This window comes from Sitophilus oryzae, unplaced genomic scaffold, assembly GCF_002938485.1.
Source record: "Sitophilus oryzae breed Bouriz unplaced genomic scaffold, Soryzae_2.0 scaffold_177_pilon_pilon, whole genome shotgun sequence".
NCBI classification, from domain to species: domain Eukaryota; kingdom Metazoa; phylum Arthropoda; class Insecta; order Coleoptera; family Curculionidae; genus Sitophilus; species Sitophilus oryzae.
Window position 1 is genome coordinate 622,048 of NW_022146479.1, and position 13,583 is coordinate 635,630.

Below are 13,583 nucleotides of genomic sequence, written 5' to 3' on the forward strand. Positions count from 1 at the left end.
TCGAGAAAAAATATTTTTTTGGAAATAGATTTGTGTATATGGTAAAGTTCTATCCTTTTTTAATCTTTTTATAATTAGCCTTAATTTTTGACATGGTTTATGTCAATTTTGACGTCTAGAGAATGACCTAGCCAAAATTATAATCGATTGTTATTTCCCAGCCGTCTATGACGCCGTTTTTATTTCGATCATACGGTATTGCATTGTGCAAAAAAAACTTATGGGTATTTATGTAATAACACTACATATGAAGGGTCCAGGAAAAAAGCATAAGCGCCATTTTGTTAATTTTACAAGAGAGCCTGGCTGGTGGTTTTAAGGTTCTTTAAGTATATGTATTTTTCAAAGGATTTAACAGCTTATTGCCCTGCAGATTTTATACATTTTGTAGGGATCAGTTACACCTACAACAATATTATAAAACCCTAAAATTTAGAAATTGACGCTTATCATGTTTTTCCCCTGGACCCTTCATATTATATTGATAGTAATTTGTTACTTAAGTACACATTAACAAATAACGCCAAACCATTTTACGTATATAAAAAATTTATTCTGTAAAAATAAACACCTACTACATAGCCAACTATCCCATATTGGTTTGGGGCTGTTCTTTTGTTGACGACCTTTTAAAAAGGCCTTTTATACCTTATTTATTATCATTAGAGTATAATATATTTTTTCTAGAAAGCCCAAAACAAAGCAAATAAAACAAAAAAAAATAATATACAGGGCATCCCATTTAAAAAACATAAATTTGAGATATGTTTCAAAAATGACGAGAAGTGACGAAAAATGAACTCATAAAATTAGTTCCCAGCGAAAAACTAATTACGCCACTGGATTCTATGTGAAAACTCTACGGTACACAGTTTTCACATTTTCGATAATTTAAAAGACAGCCAAGATACAAAGAAGGTCGAAAAATGCAAAATTTTCAAATTAAAAAGGCTAGGGCAAATCTGTGTGTTGCTTCTTTAGTTTGTGTGAAAACCGCATCTTTGTATCTCCACTCAAACGAAAAACACACGAAAATGAGATACCCTGTACTTTGTACTCTTTTTAACTTAAGTAATAACCTAAAAGTGACTAGATATTATCGAGTACAGCAACTTTTTATCGTTTCACTTTTACATGCACTAAAATTAAAAGAAATAGAAATGAATATCAAAATGTACATTTTGTACCTGCGCTCCCGAATCGAGAAGCAGCCTTGCGACCTCCACGTGACCGTCCATCGAGGCCTCCATCAGGGCGGTGTGCATTTCGTCCGTCTTGTGTTCCTGGTCGGCGCCCGCCTCCAGCAAGAAGCGGACCATGTCCAGGTGACCTACAATCATTTTTACTGGTTAGACACTATCAATAAGAAGCAAGCTTAGTAGACCAAGAAAACATGCTTTCGAATACGAAGTTTTGGTAAAAACTTGAATTTTTGATATAAGTTACTTTGAAAGATCTAAAAACGAATTGTGAAAGATTTTTTTAAATTCCCATTTTCAAGGATCTATAGTAGTGTTCAGTCTCCAAGTTGCTAGATTTTTTGAAAAGGATAGGACTGGAGCTGGAGAATGTAACCTACGAATAAAAAAGAAGACCACAAATCACAATAGATCTGAAAAGGTCACAGTGGATCAGGCAATAGATAACCACCTTGAAGAATCTATTGTAGAGTTCAGTCTCCAAGTTGCTAGACTTTTTGAAAAGGATAGGACTGGAGAATGTAACCTAAAAATCAAGAGGACCAGAAACCACAATAGATCTGAAAAGGTCACAGTGGATCAGGCCGATAGATAACCACCTTGAAGAATCTATTGTAGAGTTCAGTCTCCAAGTTGCTAGACTTTTTGAAAAGGATAGGACTGGAGAATGTAACCTAAAAATCAACAGGACCAGAAACCACAATAGATCTGAAAAGGTCACAGTGGATCAGGCCGATAGGACCTTGGACAATCTATTGTAGAGTTCAGTCTCCAAGTTGCTAGACTTTTTGAAAAGGATAAAACTGAAGAATGTGAGACAATTTCCAATGCACGTGATCAACTTTGATTGACAAGTGATGGCGACAGCGCTGCCAGTTTTTTTAAAGATTTTTACGTTTTATTTTTAATTTAATAATTAATATTTTAGTAAGTAATTTATTTATTAACAATAGTCACTAACACTCACAGTACCAATATTTAAATTTAAGGCAGCAGTTAGTTGATACAAATCAAAATAAGAAGAAATAACTTTGAAAGTGGTATAATGTGCTTACCAATCAAACTTACTTCTCTGACTGCAGTCAAGGGTAATATCGGTTCATGGGGGTCATGATGTTTTATTATATTGTCACGTTCTTGTTCAAAATAGTTTATCAGGAAAGATACAAGATCTTTGCTTCGACTGTTTAAATGCTTCGGCATATTTTCGACACACAATTTCAAGAAATACAATTAAAAAAAAGAAAATTTAGTACCTAAAAGAACTGTTTGGGCTTACAGGTACAATTTTAAAAAAAATACTATGAAAATAGGCAAAAAACGAGAATTGCTCTCAAAGATTCAACAACACGATATTATACAAAATTATGACTGACATTATGATAATTGTCAAATAATAACGACAACCTTGATGATCGTGGCGCAATGTGGCGATAATAAAAATCGCTTTAAACCAATTTTCGCAGCTTTAATCTAACTAAAATATCTGTTACAATCATTTGCTCTATGAAGTAAAATGAAGAGCCGCACTGTATCTTAAATTATACAACAAATTTAAACATTTTTGCCAAAATTACATTTAGTCAGGTTTATAGGCTTTAGTGTCAATTTCGATATGATTGATGACGTGCATAGGAAAATGTTTTGAGATTACCGTATATAAGGATCAGAAGAGGACCACAATAGATCTGAGAAGGTCGCAGTGGATCAGATCGATAGATAGCCACCTTGAAGAATCTATAAGCATTCTATTGATTCAATTACCTTTATAACAGGCGAGCGTTAGCGCGGATTCCTTGAATTCGTTGGAATGGGTGTTGATGCCGGCACCGTGCATCAGGAGGATCTTGGCGAGTCCAACATGTCCGGCACTGGCGGCTTCCATTAGTGGCGTGTGGCCGTTCTCGTTGTGGTCTTCCACGTGGGCGCCGTTTTCCAAAAGAAATTCGACAACCTGCAATGGAAAAAAAAGAGAATTTTATGTTGTTCATTGTTTTTTTAAGAGCTAGCAACGTTTTCGAGAAAGTATTTTAAGAAAGCTGGCTCTTTAATATATCTTTTGCTATGCTCTCTGGAACAGCGTGCGAGTGGTCTGACTGCCGATAGACGTTGCGTTCACTACTGCGCATTGAAAGAAGATCCTATATTTTTTTTATTTATTCCGTTAAATACTAGTATTGAATATAAATCAAACAAGTCTTCATAGCGCGGCGCGAAAACATTCAGCCTATAAAGCGAGAAGTCTAGAGTTCAACACCAGCTCGGGGTAACCTTTTTTTTTATTTAATTTTCGTTTATATTCTGATAGTAGAGTGTAGTGTTTTTTATAAAACATTACCACAGCGAACCGCAGCTTTTCATCGGAGAGCAGTCGTGGATAAGGTATTTCACTGGAAAGAAAATTAAGTAATAACAATAAACAAAGAAATAGATATTGGGCGCCAGGCATGTACAGAGAAAGAAAACACAGTTGTATATTACTTAAAACTAATGACTATATTTATTTAAGAGGACTGTGATGGTAAATAGCATTGTACAATTTTAATAATTATTATAGTGGTTATATGTCAAAGAAAGTGGTGTTAAGAGTTGTACTAAATATCTATGAAAATAATACCATTACAAGACGTAATGTAATGAAACCTAAGATCTAAATCATATTTTAAATATTAAATCGACATGAATGTTCTTAACAATCTAACCACTAAACATAGTCTGTGCGATATTACTTAAGATGTACATTATTGTTTAAGACTGAAAATTGACTGAAAACCAGAACCTAAATCTACACTTAGCTGTTCTTGAGGCAATCCTGTTTCAAACAGTAGCAGCGTGAGGTGGTCTCGCATCTCTGTACTGTCTGTCGGCAATCCTGTTGGCCAAAACAACAAAAGGGGCCAGAATGAGGACACCATGAATCACTACAGCCGTAGCTACTGACTAGGCTTAGAAATGGGAGCGAAGCAGCATGGGGCTTACGCTGTATCCATACTGTGACAATATGGGGACACTACCCGTACCTTGGAACACTACTAGGACCTTGGATAATGTCCGTAACTTGGACCATAACCTTGGACACAGTCCGTCCATAAGATAACGGTACAGGGGAACACTACCCGTACCTTGGATACTACTAGGACCTTGGATAATGCCCGTACCTTGTAAATAGTCCGTACCTTGGACCCTAAAAATACGAAACTCTTGTTTAAAATCAAACAAGGTCTAATAAACAAAATAAACCTACCTCGAATTACTTCCGAGGGCTCAATAATAAACAAAGAAACTGTCCTTTCTTCCATGTAACATTCTGGAGGAAAAAAGAAAAGGGACGCCAACGTGCCAGCAAAATACAAATACAAGTTAAGTTGGGACATCCAAAACTCTACCCTGTTGGTTTGAAATAGCAGCTGATTCAGATTAAACAGCAAGATTTAAATAATCACCGTTACTAAAAGCAGGGATGGTTAGTTTAGGCTACAGAGCGCTAAAAGCAAAAAATCAGTCGACAGCACAGAGAGTTGACAGAAGCGATGTTGACAGCGCCTCCACAGAGCGATAACAGGGTTGTGTCAAACGATAACAGGGTTGGCGACTAGGGAACATAAAAATTACGCCAAGTGCGTCAATTAAATTATCCGGCCTGAACGATAGGGAATCCGGTGATGATACGCCAGACATCATATATCATATACAAAGACATGTAACGAACTAAAAACGTTACAAGAGTTTAAATAATTTTTTTAATCACCAAAATTATTTAATACTTTACTATTAGAATATAAACAAAAATAAAATAAAAAAAAGTTTATCCCGAGCCGATATTGAACTCTGGACTTCTCGCTTTATAGGCTGAACGTTTTCGCGCCGCGCTATGAAGACTTGTTCGATTTATATTCAATGCTAGTATTTAAACAACTAAATAAAAATATAGGAACTTCTTTCAATGCGCAGTAGTGAACGCGACACATATCGGCAGCCAGACGGCCTACCCGCTGTTCCAGAGAGCACAGTAAAAGATATATCAGAGAACCAGATTTTGTTAAACTACTTGTTTTCCAGACGTTGCTAGCTGTCGTACTAAAAGGTAAGAACACTTACCTCAGTGTGGCCACCAGCACAAGCATACATCAAGGGAGTATTACCTAAAGAAGAAACAGATTTTAAATAATCTAAATATGGAGCTCCATATCATTAGATCATATTTTAATGTTTTAAAAGACCTATATCGTTTAATTACTTAATTTTGATAAACAGAATAACAAGACATTCTTGCATTTTTTTTTATTAAATATCTAATTCTCATGACAAAAAAACCAAAACACTTTCAACATTACATTCATCATTTTTTTTAAATACAGGGTGTCCCTTAAATATTTTAACATATACTACGTTTCGACCATTAGGGTTTTTGCGCCTAAATTTCTTGAAAAGTTTACATTTCTCTTGATATTTTCCGGGATATTGTAAACAAAACCTTATAGAGCTGTAGGGTCATTAAGCTCAACATTTCTTGTCAGTGTATCTAAGCCTTGGAATGTTGCTATCCTCTACATTACCCACACTCTGCATATTTGTGTGTTTATAAGCTCACAGTAATTTTACTTTTGTAATCAATAAATTAAAAAAATAATTTTAATTATTTAGTGGCATTACTAGTGATTTTAGAAAAACGCACTGTATTTATTAAAAACGAATAGTGAAGGATTTTTTAAATTCACCCCGAGAAGGGGTAAAATAAATAAAATTATTTTTTTCGAAATTTCGGAGAATTTCGAAAAAACGGTAAGGACTAGAAAAAAATTTCAAACAAAAATTGTTGGAGGCTCTACAATTTTTATTTGAATTTTTTTTACATAAATAAAAATGGTATCTATACTTTTTTTGTTCAAATCAAAATTAACCGAGATAGTGTGGCTAGAAGCTAGGGGACAGCTTTTATTGAAACATTTGGTTCAAAGTCCTTCCCGGTTCTCTAAAATTTGAAAAAAAAACTCTTTATATATATTTTTCACCCCTTCTCGGGGTGAATTTAAAAAAAAAATAATCGAAATTTATAATTTTACAAACAAACTGATTAAAAATGTTAAATGTATGAATTTTTCAGCAACTTATATAATTCTTTTTAAACTTCCACTATCACCCACTCGCTTCTGTCACCCTATCTCGATTAATTTTGATCTGTGCAAAAAAAATATAGAGATAATTTCTATGTAAAATTGACGCTTCACAACTTTTATTTGAACTATTTTTTTCTAGTTCTTACCGTTTCTCCGGAATTTCAAAAAAAATAATTTTATTTATTTATTTCACCCCTTCTGGGGGTAAATTTAAAAAATCTTTCAATTCGTTTTTAGATCTTTCAAAGTAACTCCTATCAAAAATTCAAGTTTTTACCAAAACTTCGTACTTAAAGGCCTATTTTCTTGAACTAATATTAAAAATGATAATTAGCACATGTCTATAGCGAACTAACTAAATTCGCACCCTAAAATACTTGCATTTATTTAAGAAACACCCTGTATGATTCAAGTATTTTATTTTTAGAAGAGATTGTTTATTGCAAACTACAATACTACAAAAATACTCTTCTAAAAATTGCTGTATTTACATTTATTTATAGTTAAAACAAGTTCTTTATAAACATTACATCAGATATGAACTTTATAAACATTACATCAGATATGAACTTACCAGATGTGGATTGGGCGTTGACATCAGCCCCATGATGAATTAATAACCTGACAATATCTAGATGACCGGCAGATGCAGCCTCCATGAGGGGGGTGCATTCTCCCTTGATGCCCCTATCTTCTACGTTCGCGTGCATTGCTAACAAAACCTGGAAAAAAATTAACAACTATGTAAATAGGATTATTCACAAAAACATATTTTTTTAAAAACACTACGTATATAATTTCTTTACCAAATTAACTGGAGATAATAACTTGAGCAAGCTTCTTTATATTATATTAATATTGGCTGTAGTTTGTTAGATCTTCTGTCAATTAGACAGTTGTCAATGTTATAACAGATGCCAAATATTTTTAGAATTTGAAGTTAAAGAATTTTGAAGTTAAATTCGTCAAACAACAGCAAACAACAGTAAATATCGACTGTCTAGAGATTAAAACTCGAAACAGTAATGAAAACTTTCTTCCGATATTTGTATAATATACTATTTTGTATACAACCACAACCATTAATTGAAATGTAAGTACAATATTTTTATTTTGAAAATGAAAAAATGTAAGATAGAATTCCTAAATGATTCCAAAATTTGTCATTTTTTGTTTTGACATGGTTTTGACGTAAAAACCTTCAAAAACTGTCAGTTTTGAATTTCCATCCAATTTTTAGGTTCGTTCCAACCCGCGTAAGAAACGGTTTCTTACAATAAGGAGTTTGGGCAGAATTTGAAAAGCGTTCCAACCGGATTTACTGTCGGTTAGTAAATCATTTGTTTTCTGTTCCATCTTAAATTGAAAACTGTTTGAAAACCGTCAGAAAGGTTTGCAAAATTTTCTCGTATCATTTATCGGACGCATGCGTATTACCGTTATAACCGCGCCATAACCTTTCAGCCATAACCAATAAAATAATAGCAAACTTACATCAAGCACAAGCATACATCAAGGGAGTATTACCTAAAGAAGAAACAGATTTTAAATAATCTAAATATGGAGCTCCATATCATTAGATCATATTTTAATGTTTTAAAAGACCTATATCGTTTAATTACTTAATTTTGATAAACAGAATAACAAGACATTCTTGCATTTTTTTTATTAAATATCTAATTCTCATGGCAAAAAAACCAAAACACTTTCAACATTACATTCATATTTTTTTTAAATACAGGGTGTCCCTTAAATATTTTAACATGTACTACGTTTCGACCATTAGGGTTTTTGCGCCTAAATTTCTTGAAAAGTTTACATTTCTCTTGATATTTTCCGGGATATTGTAAACAAAACCTTATAGAGCTATAAGGTCATTAACCTCAAAATTTCTTGTCAGTTTATCTAAGCCTTGGAATGTTGCTATCCCCTGCATTACCCACACTCTGCATATTTGTGTGTTTATAAGCTCAACATATTTTTTTAAAAACACTACGTATATAATTTCTTTACCAAATTAACTGGAGATAATAACTTGAGCAAGCTTCTTTATATTATATTAATATTGGCTGTAGTTTGTTAGACCTTCTGTCAATTAGACAGTTGTCAATGTTATAACAGATGCCAAATATTTTTAGAATTTGAAGTTAAAGAATTTTGAAGTTAAATTCGTCAAACAACAGCAAACAACAGTAAATATCGACTGTCTAGAGATTAAAACTCGAAACAGTAATGAAAACTTTCTTCCGATATTTGTATAATATACTATTTTGTATACAACCACAACCATTAATTGAAATGTAAGTACAATATTTTTATTTTGAAAATGAAAAAATGTAAGATAAAATTCCTAAATGATTCCAAAATTTGTCATTTTTTGTTTTGACATGGTTTTGACGTAAAAACCTTCAAAAACTGTCAGTTTTGAATTTCCAACCAATTTTTAGGTTCGTTCCAACCCGCGTAAGAAACGGTTTCTTACAATAAGGAGTTTGCGCAGAATTTGAAAAGCGTTCCAACCGGATTTACTGTCGGTTAGTAAATCATTTGTTTTCTGTTCCATCTTAAATTGAAAACTGTTTGAAAACTGTCAGAAAGGTTTGCAAAATTTTCTCGTATCATTTATCGGACGCATGCGTATTACCGTTATAACCGCGCCATAACCTTTCAGCCATAACCAATAAAATAATAGCAAACTTGATTATACTCGTATCTGTTTGAATAATTTAAACGGGCTGTTCAACTAATTAAAGACTTGTGAATAGATATCATAATTAAATCGCAATGAGTAACGAAGAGTATAGTAATGAGATTAGTGACGTGTCGTCCATGGAAAGTAGTGATGAGGAGGATTTAGAATTGCTACTAGATGAGCACAGAATTAATAATCAAAATTATTTAGGTAAAATAGACATTTTTGCACATAAATTTATCTAATATCTTATTGTGTTAATATTTTCAGAGGAAACCGTGCCTCAATATTCCAATGAAGTTTTCTTTGAACATTTTAGGCTTACAAGACAAAGTGCTAATCACGTACATAGCTGAAAGGTTTGAAATAAGCCAGCATTTTAATAGCCAAGTTGGCCAATATGGCAATATTCCTGCTTTGCATCAAGTAAAATATAAAATAACCATTTGCTGAAATTGGTATTTTCTTTAAAGATAATTACCTTGTTGAGCATTTTCCTAGTTCTTTCAGAGTCAACAACCTTGTTTACTCAATGTTGCCTTAGACGAATTTTAGGTTATGTTATTCTATTTAAAATTGACACTTGACAGACAAAATATTAAGCAGGTGTTCCAACCGTAGTTTCAAATTGGTCAGAAAACAATTCATTTTACGACATGCGCATTGGACAAGATTTGCAAATTGTTGCAAATCTGTTTATGATTCATGGTTGGAACGAACCTTTTGTAAAGCCAAAAATGCTGTCGGGAAGTGATATAGAATGTTCAACCATCGTTCAACGTCACGTCATATATTGTCGAATTCTATCAATCACTTGCCAACCAGATGAAAGAGATTGATGACATCATTAGGATTGTTCCACAACCCCGCTGAGAACCGTTCAGGAACGGTTCCGTTCATGCGCATAGGGCTAAAAGCGTTCCAACCTTGATGGGGATCGTTCTCGGAACGGATTCACTTTGCGTTCCAACCAATTTTCTGATCGTTATTAGAACGGTTTCGGAACCGTAATTTCGATACTTGCCAGTAAGTAGGAACTGTTTGTACTGACATGCGCAGTTAGTAAATTTTATTAGCTGATAGCTGATTGACATTTAGGCCGAGGCGTTTGCTTGTTTTGTTTTGTAGATTTGTTTGGAGTTTAATGGGTTTTAGTGTTTAGAATTCTTTCTATACTTATAAATTGTCTATTTATTTTAGCTAGAGTTTAACATTTTACAGTTCACAGTTTTCAACAAAAAAAAACGAATAGTAAACCAAGTGAAACTTACCAAAATTATGGTTTGTGTCCATTATTTATTAATTTAGGTAGTAATATACGACTTTTTACAGTTTCCACTGTTCTATACAATTAATAAGAATATCTGTGAAGAATATTATTAAGGGTTGTTTTGTTAACATCTTACATGAAACAAAAAGTGAGGTTATTTTAACCGGTGTTTTGACAAGAGAGATTAAAAACGGTTCCGAAACTGTTCCAACCGATTGTTAATCTAGAATCGTTCAAAAACAGTGCCGAATTAACGCATGCGGATAAGACTAGTCCTAATGATTTCCGAACGGTTCCAGAACCGTTCTAAAACTTGGGGTTGGAACAAACCTATTACGGTATTTCGCAAATTACTGCATATTCTTTTTAGTAATCGTCATTGTCATTTGATTTGGGGTTATAATTTTACTGACAGACATCGATCAATGTCAACATTGTCATTTGATTTGGGGTTATAATGTTACTGACAGACATCGATCAATGTCAAAATTAAAATTTGATTGTTGCTGTAAAACAAAATTCAATTTTTTTTATTGCAAAAATGCCTCAAAAGGTTTAACCAAAATGAACAAGAGCTTATTGCTATGAGCTTAAAAATATTTTTTCTCGAGAAAGAGACGCTGGTAGAACACTCTTGCCCGTGGACACTGCATACAGTGGTGGCGAAAAGTATGGAAACTTTTTACTTTTTAAAATATCACAGAAAATATTGCTATGCTTAAACTCTCAGGAATATAAATGAACAGCTTATCAGCAAATAAAAGTATTCCAAAAATTACACAGCGAAAAAAAATCTGTTTAGCAGTTTTTGTAGGAGAACAATAGATTTCTTGTGGCCAAAAGTATGGAAACCATAAATAAATACATTAAAATTATTTAGTTTAAGCTGATAAACGGTACGATTTGCTTCAGATAAATATAAACATCATGCCCAAGTCTAAATATTTCTCTACGGATTTAAAAAATAAAATAGTTGAATTATACAAGAGCGGTTATAAACAAATTCAAATAAGAAAAAATTTAAACATTTTAAAAGGCACCGTTTCGAAAATAATTCGTAAATTTAATAAAACAGGTAACGTTTCAACAGCTTTTAAGTCAGGAATACCAAGAAAGTTGTGCAACAGGACAATGAAAGTAATGAAGAGAATATCAATGGGAGATCCAAGAAAAACATCCACAGACATTTCTCGAGAAATGGGTGAAAGGGGAATATCGGTGTCTGCACGCACGGTGAGAAGAATGGCATGGGACTTTTTGGAAGAGTTGCGGTGAAGAAACCACTAATATCAAAGAAAAATAGGATGGCCCGCTTTAAATTTGCTCAAGATCATCTCACCTGGTCTTATCAGAAATGGAATATTGTACTGTTTAGCGACGAAAGCAAGTTTCAACTGTTTGGTAGTAACGGGAGACGTTATGTCCGAAGACCAAAAGGTACACGGTGCAGCCATAAGTACCAGATGCCTACAGTAAAACATGGGGGTGGGAGTATAATGGTATGGGGGTGTTTTTCTCGCTCAGGTGTTGGTCCTCTTGTTAAAATTGATGGGATAATGGACCGTTTTTTGTACAAAGATATATTGGAGAATAATATGCTGCCTCATGCTGATGAAGAAATGCCACTCAGATGGTTGTTCCAGCAAGACAATGATCCCAAGCACAAATCTCGGTTTGTTCAAAATTGGTTAAATGAACATAATGTTCCACTACTGGATTGGCCCTCACAGTCTCCGGATCTTAACCCCATAGAAAATTTATGGGACCATTTGGATAGCAAAATTCGAAGCCATTCTATTTCAAATAAAAATGAATTATGGGGAGTGCTAAAAACCGAATGGGCGGCCATTTCCAGTAAAGATTGTACGAGATTGATCGATTCGATGCCACGAAGATGTAGAGAAGTAATTAATTCAAAGGGATATTCCACTAAATATTAGTAATTTTTATATTATCTTGAAATTTAATAAACATTCTTCTTAAGTTTCCATACGTTTGACCAAGAAAATATTCATAATTTTTTATATATTTTTTGATAGCTGTAATTTTTTATTTAAATGTATTAGGTTTTGTAGGAAATTATTTGTAGGTCACGATTATATAAGTCGTTTTATTTCATATTTTAATTTCTCAGCATAAATGACAAATTAAAAAAGTTTCCATACTTTTGGCCACCACTGTATGTAGTAAGTACAATGCAAAGGTGTAATATTCTATGTAAAATACAAATTGGTAGCGTTTTTAAATAATATAGCGAGTTGCTGATGCTTTAGAAATAGGAATTTCAACAGTCCAAAGGATTGGAATTAAAGAGATTGTAACTGATGAAGAGCTCAAGAAAAAATGAATAAATGCCGAAAAAACGGAACTCGCTCAATCAATAATATAGGCGTACTTAAAATTTTCTAAACAATATGAACTGATCTCAGACACACCCTAAAACTCATATTTGACAAATAATGATGATGTAAAGGTGAACGATGGCTGAACAGTCTTTAAACACTGGTCTAGACGAAAAAATAAATCTACCGATGATCATCATTCACACTAATGTTTTGTGCATGGTAAACATAAACTGCCAGACTCCAAAAAATCAAGTAAATAATCACATATTTATTTATAATTATTATCGCTCAAGGATTTTAATAAATTAGAAATAATGTTAATGAGATAACCTTTTTTCTATTAACATGCATGTTAGAAAAAGCAGCTACGTATTTATATGAAGATAGGACAGAAGACACAAGTAATTAATATTGAAAAAATATCTTTTGATATCAAATGAAATATGGAGCAAAAGCATTAAATTTAAGATTTCTAATATTTACTTATATTATTTCCATTTCGAGAGTCGAAGAAATTGATGTATACGTGTTTTATTTAATTTTGTGAATTAATAAAACAATTTATATGTAAAGATGAATCAATATATCATTTAAGTATTAGCACGTATAAGTGTAAATATACAGTGGTGGCCAAAAGTATGGAAACTTTTTACTTTTTAAAATATCACAGAAAATATTGCTATGCTTAAACTCTCAGGAATATAAATGAACAGCTTATCAGCAAATAAAAGTATTCCAAAAATTACACAGCGAAAAAAATAGGTTTAGCAGTTTTTGTAGGAAAACAATAGATTTCTTGTGGCCAAAAGTATGGAAACCATAAATAAATACATTAAAATTATTTAGTTTAAGCTGATAAACGGTACGATTTGCTTCAGATAAATATAAACATCATGCCCAAGCCTAAATATTTCTCTACGGATTTAAAAAATAAAATAGTTGAATTATACAAGAGCGGTT

The 13,583-nt window shown here is 32.9% G+C and overlaps 1 protein-coding gene across 10 annotated transcripts in view; it reads right to left on the minus strand.

Annotated features, from left to right (window-relative positions):
* LOC115882274 (ankyrin repeat and KH domain-containing protein mask) overlaps positions 1-13,583 on the minus strand; it is a 105,716-nt gene that overhangs the window by 43,780 nt on the left and 48,353 nt on the right. For 7 of the 10 annotated variants that reach the window (XM_030900224.1, XM_030900227.1, XM_030900223.1 and 4 more), the window contains 4 exons: positions 6,891-7,038; positions 5,298-5,341; positions 2,964-3,153; positions 1,179-1,330 (listed from right to left, as the gene is read on the minus strand). In XM_030900224.1, the coding sequence (XP_030756084.1) occupies positions 1,179-1,330; positions 2,964-3,153; positions 5,298-5,341; positions 6,891-7,038 (534 nt within the window). The remainder of the gene's footprint in view (positions 1-1,178; positions 1,331-2,963; positions 3,154-5,297; positions 5,342-6,890; positions 7,039-13,583) is intronic. The other 3 variants (XM_030900232.1, XM_030900228.1, XM_030900225.1) reach the window with 1 other exon arrangement.